At 33.6% G+C, this 7,500-nt stretch overlaps 1 protein-coding gene across 1 annotated transcript in view; it reads left to right on the top strand.

Annotated features, from left to right (window-relative positions):
* The window catches only part of LOC122260317 (irregular chiasm C-roughest protein), a 258,250-nt gene extending 250,773 nt beyond the window's left edge, over window positions 1-7,477 (top strand). The window contains exons 14-16 of the mRNA XM_086537466.1: window positions 4,048-4,568; window positions 5,847-5,971; window positions 6,105-7,477. Of these exons, the coding sequence (XP_086393592.1) occupies window positions 4,048-4,563 (516 nt within the window). The 3' untranslated portion in view covers window positions 4,564-4,568; window positions 5,847-5,971; window positions 6,105-7,477. The remainder of the gene's footprint in view (window positions 1-4,047; window positions 4,569-5,846; window positions 5,972-6,104) is intronic.
* Window positions 7,478-7,500: the final 23 nt, after the last annotated feature.

Below are 7,500 nucleotides of genomic sequence, written 5' to 3'. Positions count from 1 at the left end.
AAATAATAATAACAACAACAGAAGCAACATATTCATACTCATAATACTGATAATGATAATTATAATGATAACAAAAATAATTTATATGGTGATAATAACTGGAACAAGTAATGGTATTCCTTATATTATTAACATGATAATAATGATGATATTGATAAAAATGATAATGAATAACAATGATAGACCAATGAACCTAAAGTGATTATGAAAATATCAATGATGAAAATTATAATAGCATAATGCAAACAATAATGATATCAATATTGATAACAATGTTAATGATAATATCAATAATGATAATAATGCTAATAATGATAATAATGTTAATAACACTAATATCAATGATAATAATAATAATAATAATAATAATAATAATAATAATAATAATAATAATAATAATGATAATGATGATAATGATAATGATAATAATAAAAGTGATAATAATAATAATAATAGTAATAATAATAACAATAATAATAATAATGATAATAATAATGATAATAATAATAGTGATAATAATAATAACAATAATAATAATAGCAACAACAACAACAACAACAACAACAACAACAACAACAATAATAATAATAATAATAATAATAATAATAATAATAATAATAATATTAATAATAATAATGATAATAATATAATCATAATAATAATGATAATAACAATAATATCAATGATAACAATAAGAAGGATAATAATGGTACAAATAACGATGGTAATAAGACAACAATGAAAATAGATTGTAAATAGATATAGATGTAAAAAGAACGGTAATAATGTTATTAATGATCATGCTTATTGTGTCGACAATGATAATAATGATATAGTAATATGATAATGATAATATTAATAATCATTATGATAATGATAATAATGACATAGTAATATGATAATGATAATATTAATAATCATTATGATAATGATAATAATAATAACAATATCAATGATAACAATGAAAATAATGGCAGTAACAATAGGGATAATGATAACAATAATGATTATAGTAATAATAGATTTAACAATAATAATAACAACAGTATGATCATCATCATCATAATAACAATGAAAATAATAATCATAGTAAAAGTAATAATAACAATAACAACAACAACAACAACAACAATAATGATAATAATAATAATAATAATAATAATAATAATGATAATAGTAATAATAATGATGGCGATGATTATGATAATAATGATAATGATAATAATAAAAATAATAATAATAATTATAACAATGATAATTATAATAAGGATCAAAGATAAAATTATAACGATAACAGAAGTAGCAATAATGATGATAAAAAAGATAATGATAATAACAATAATAACAACAACAAAAATAATGATAATAACAATAATGATAATAACAATCACAGTAATAGAAAATTAATGATGATAACCATAATAATAACAGTTATAATAATAATTTCAATAGTAATAATATTAATAAAAATATTATCATCATAATTATCATTGACTACGATAAGAATAACAACAAAAATTCTAAAAATAGTGTTGTTAATATTGACTGTAATTATGATGATAATAATGACAACAGAAATAATAATAATATAGATAATTACATCAGTGATAATAATAGTAATAATGATAAAGATTACAATGATCATGATAACAATAATAATTATAATAATATTCACTATCATAAGGATTGACAATATAAATGACAATAACATGAATTATAATGTTACTATTAATGATAACACAAATGTTTATATATATAAAATAGTAACAACAATAACAGTGATAATGATAATACAACAGCAATAATGATAATAACAACAATAATGATAATAATGATAATGATTATAATGATAATGATAATTATTTTTGCTATCATTATTATCATTATTGTTATCATTATTATAATTATCATTATTGTATTAATATTATCATTATAATTATCATTATTATTATTATTATTATTATTATTATTATCATTATCATTATTATTATTATTATTATTATTATTATTATTATTATTATTATTATCATCATCATCATTATCATTATAACAATATCAACAACAATATCAATAATATTCATGATAATAATAATAACAAAAAAAGTGATGATAATGATAACAATAATAATGGTAATAATTTCACTTATCATTATCGTTAGTATTATCATTACTATATCAGCTACCGATGCTTCTAAACAGGATGCGAGTACATGAAGGTAAACACAACATATAAACACATAAAATAACAAGCAACGATGGAAACCCACAGTTTTGAGGTACTGAGGAAAAAATATCGACAACTGGGAAAAAAAACACAAAGGAAATGTTTACCGTTAAATGAAGGACAAAAATGCTAAACAAAATACTAAAAGTTAAAAGGATAAAACGATTTACATTAAAAAAGGTAATATATACTATTCTTTAAAAAAAATATCAGGATTGGTCCGTCGAAGAGAAATATAACAATTGTTTTCCTCACTCTTAAATTCTACAATACTTTTCAACTGGACTCTACGATTTGACAACTTATCCCTGAACTTAATAAGAGCTGGAACAAAGCATCTTGAATAATGCCAGGTACGATGCTGTACAGGTGACAGAGCGCACTCATTCATACTCAGAGAATTTCTACGAATTCTAAGAGCAATATAACGTAAAGGCAATCGAGAATATAATGGACGATCAACATTATAATGTATCTTATACATAACTGATAAGGAGCTAATGAGACATCGATGGTTTACATAAAAAAATAAGTTACGTAGCAAAAAATAGCAGAGTTGAATGCCTTATCAAGGGAATCGAGATGACAGTCATCTCAGACATCCAGACCTGTGAACAGTATTCAAAATGTGGTAGAAAATAAAAATAGAATAATCTCAGAACAGTAGTGTTTATAACATTTGTGAAGCAGGCCTAATGTTTGTGCGATAGAAGACGAGATATTTTGAAGTTTCCAAAAAGTCAACTGAGGATCTAAAATAATATCCAATAGCTTTAAATATTCAACATTTTGTACCCTATCATCTAAAATGAATGAAACAGGAAGAGGAGGGAAAAGGTGCGTGATCTGCTAATAATAATTGAGCTGAACTGAGCACTGAGCCACATACCCTCCACATGATCATCATTGTTATTTTGATTATCATTATCATCATCTTTATCATTACTAATCATCATTATTATCATTATCATTCTTATTACCATTATTATCATCATTATTATCAGTATTAGAATTATTCATATCTTTATTATTATCAATATCATATTCATAATCATCATTATTAATATTACCTTTAAAAATATTGTTGTTGTTATTCTTATTTTTTTTCTTCATAATAAAGATGATAATAATGATAATGATAATAATACAATAATGACAAAAAAAGATAATGATGATAAGGATATTGATACGATAGTGAGAACACTAACGGTAAAAATAACGGTAACAATAATACTATCTCGGAATGATTAAAGATCCTTTTCCCTTCATTGGCATATGAAAGTAGGTATGAATACATTAATAATATGTATATTTCATACGACCCCTACCCACCCCCCCCCCAAAAAAAAAAATAAAAATAAATAAAAGCTTTGAAAAAATACTTTCATAAGTTACGGGATGGGGGGATGGAATAAATATTTTTAATTTCCAAATGAACAAGGGTCACCTGATTACAATCATAGTCCTGAAAGCCAAAACCAAAAACAAAATCTAAAAAAAATCTTGAATACCGATGGTAATTAATTCCTATCAGCTCTAGTTATACTGATGGCGCTATGAAATTTAACCTCCAAAAATTTATAACGATGTGTGTCAGCCAATAATTGCTTGGTTATCAATCAGTCATTTGTAAACAAACGATTTGTTGATGAGGAAGAAGAGGTACCGGGGATGAACAGAGGGAATTATTGTTGGGTTTGATTATTTATTTATGCTCTGATGTTGACTTCAATATAAACAGTGGAAAAAGATCGACACGATCAGGTTGATGATGATACTGCGCTTGGTAACTATAACAATAATAAATGTTCCACCCCTTGCAGGACGCTGACGGCGGGCGGGGCTACGTTCCCTTCGTCGACTACAGCGGCCGCGACTACGCCCCCGTGCCCAATGGGCGCCGGGCCTCCTTCGGAGACCTAGACACCTACAGCACGCCGACGCCCCCGTCCTCCACGGCGTCGGACTACTGTACCATCAAGCGCGGGTCCCGGGGCCATGGCCCGCCTGTTGGCAACGGCACTGGCGTCGCCGGCACCAACTACGCCGAGTCCCCGACGCTGAGACACAACGGCACGGGCCCCGCGGTGCCGCGACACTCCTCGCCGTACTCGCCGCACCGCAACAACTCGTACGGGTCGCCGCCCCCGCCGCCGTACCAGCGGGCGGGCGGAGGTAAGCTCGACTCCCCGCGGGGCAACGCCTCGCCCACGGGGACCACCACCCTCACGCGGACCAACTCCGCGGCGCACGCGGCGCACGCGGACGAGCGCTGTTCGCCCGAAACCAAGTACATCTTTTCTCCCGAAGCCATGATGAAGCCCGGCACGCTGGTGTAACTCAGGTGAGGCGCGCCTTGGGCGGCTGCTGCTGGGCGGAAAGGGAAAGCTGGGTGTGTGTGTGTCTGTGTGTGTGTGTGTGTGTGTCTGTGTGTGTGTGTGTGTGTGTGTGTGTGTGAGTGAGTGAGAGAGATTGCTTGTTCGCGCTCGGGCGCATTCTTCCGAGCATATGTCAAAGTGTGCTTATGCGGAAAGGTTATATCTATCTACATTTGCCTTGATGATGATGTATAAAAAGATTCCTGGATTACCTATTAATAAAATTGTCATAGCCTTTATACTTACACAGTGTTTATGTGCTAGAGGAACCGAGAACTTCTGTCGTCTACCCTACTTAACCTCATCTATGTCCCTAAACGTCTACAGCTTTGCCTCTCTCTCTTTTCTGTCGCTCTCTTCCCCTATTCCCTCTTCTCTCTTCTGTCTTCCCATTCCCTCTTCCTTCCTCCTGACCATGATTGAAAGACCGGAGAAGAGAACAGGGCCATTCAGCGCGTATTTATAGTATGATCAATATACACTCGCGTTGTTTACCGGTCACCCAAGAGGTGTACAGAGTGGCTTGTAGGATTGTGGTTTGAGGAATATTTATTACAATATTCATTTTTTAATACTGACCTCTATTCAAATGTCCTTTAACCAGGAAAAATATATTGGTCCAAAAACTATGGCAGGTATGGTTAAAAGAAACACATGGTCCTGAAAACAACTAATTATTCCAATGAAAGAGAGAGAGTGAGAGAGAGAGAGAGAGAGAGAGAGAGAGAGAGAGAGAGAGAGAGAGAGAGAGAGAGAGAGAGAGAGAGAGGGAGAGAGAGAGACAAAAGAGAGAGAGGGAGTAAGAGAGAGAGAAGAGGAGAGAGAGGGAGAGAGAGAAGAGGAGAGAGAGGGAGAGAGAGAAGAGGAGAAAGAGAGAGGGAGAAAGAGAGAAGAGTGAAAGAGAGAAGAGAGAGAATGAGAGAGAGAGAGAGAGAGAGAGAGAGAGAGAGAGAGAGAGAGAGAGAAGGAGAGAGAGAGAGAGAGAGAGAGAGAGAGAGAGAGAGAAGAGAGAGAGAGAGAGAGAGAGAGAGAGAGAGAGAGAGAGAGAGAGAGAGAGAGAGAGAGAGAGAGAGAGAGAGAGAGAGAGAGAGAGAGAGAGAGAGAGGGAGGGAGGGAGGATCCACTTGACTTCTTTTAATCCAATCATAACTGATAAGGTTGATATATATCAATACGAGCCACAGATTTATATTGTAAGACATAAGATTCTCAGTATATCAACGCCGCGTTGCGCCCCCATACAGGCCCTTTGTGTGTCCTTCCTCTCCTCCGAGTGTTTGACCCTGGGACCACGTGCGTGAGGATGGGCGGGGACCCTTTGACTACCTGGATCTCAATACTGTGCCCTTCCTGTTACTCGTAGATGAAGGTAACTATTTCTCATTATGAACACCTGTCTGCTTTCAACACGTTTAAGAAAAAAAAAAAAAAAAACGCAGCATATAATTTGTTAGTGAGATTTATTTAAATGATGTTTATGTCCCTCTCTTTCTACCTTTCAGACAAAGGTGCCTCAATAAAGATCATGAGTCCCAGGCTGACCTCCCAGCGTCTGGTTACAGTCAGGCAACCAATTTAGTAAAATTCGGCCTCACGTTGCACAGATGCACCGCAGGAAAAGAACCTTCATACCGAACAGACGCGATACAAACTGGCTACATTCCTCTTCCATTTTCTTAATAGCTACACCAGGTCAGACAGTCAATAAAGAAGGTGCTACAAGCCAAGCCAAGGCTTGAGCTAGCCATGCATGACATATCATATTCGCAACATTATATGTGTTTTAATATCAAGGTAGCCATACCTCAATCCCTAACATATCATCCAGCCTCACGGATGGTAGGTTTATGATACAACAATCATAATTCTATCTAAACTCATGACGCCATTCAGACTGGTAATTGGGTCTGAGTTACATTAGCTTGTATTCATACGGCTGTGTGACCACTGCTAAGCCAAACTTTTTGACAAAGATTCTAACATTTTTGACATACCAAACAGAAGAGAGAAGCCTTTTTGACGAACTAAGCAAAAGAGCCTAAAAGTTTTGACGTACGAAACAAAAGAACCCCAAACTTTAGATTCACTAAAGAGAAGAAGAATTACTCTTGACGTGCCGAACCAAAAAGCCTGGCACTTTAATGTACCAGGCAAAAGAGCCTAACACATTTGACACACCAAGCCAAAGATCCTAACACTTTCCATGTAACAAGCATGATGGCCTGAACCATTAATTAAACATGCTGTCCATACACACTCACACTTGCTTTCCAACATTTCCAAACCCGCTGGAGGAAGGTCCGTAGTCACGCTGGTTGCATCCCAAGTCACACTGACCAGATAGTGTATTCCTGGATCCTGGGTACTGATAATGAATAGACAACTTTTATACTCTAGCGTTATTCAAGACTTTATTATCAGGTCTTCCAGATGTCTTATTGCTTTTATAAAAAAGAATGTTACTTTAAAATGACATTTTATATTTTTATAACACTTGCGCTACTCTAGAGGTAGTCTTAGACATAAGAGAGTCCCCCACTCTGTATATCGTTATAAGATAGATCATTTGGGCATTGCTATATACTGTAAATGGCCAACTGCTTCATGGCTGTGAAATGTTGGGTAGTGGCTATATACCTTCACCATGTAAATACAGAAAGTATATATAGTATTTACGGATGTTCTAGTCAAAAGAGTAAATAAAAAGACACATGTTTGGTATAAAGATTTAGAACTGGTATTATAAGGTATATTATCCTGAAGAAAATATTCAAGATATCTTGAAGAAGACCTACAGAAATTTACTAAGATATAGGTTACTTTTAAGAAGAATGTCTTTTGTCTGTTAATAAACCAATAAAACGTGTTGAAATGATGTACCTTTATTATACCTTACAA

Source organism: Penaeus japonicus, unplaced genomic scaffold (genome assembly GCF_977035675.1).
Source record: "Penaeus japonicus unplaced genomic scaffold, GWHDUDI00000001_assembly GWHDUDI00000006, whole genome shotgun sequence".
Classification (NCBI taxonomy): domain Eukaryota; kingdom Metazoa; phylum Arthropoda; class Malacostraca; order Decapoda; family Penaeidae; genus Penaeus; species Penaeus japonicus.
The sequence above is the reverse complement of the archived record's forward strand: the minus strand, read 5'-3'. Positions and strand labels throughout refer to the sequence as shown.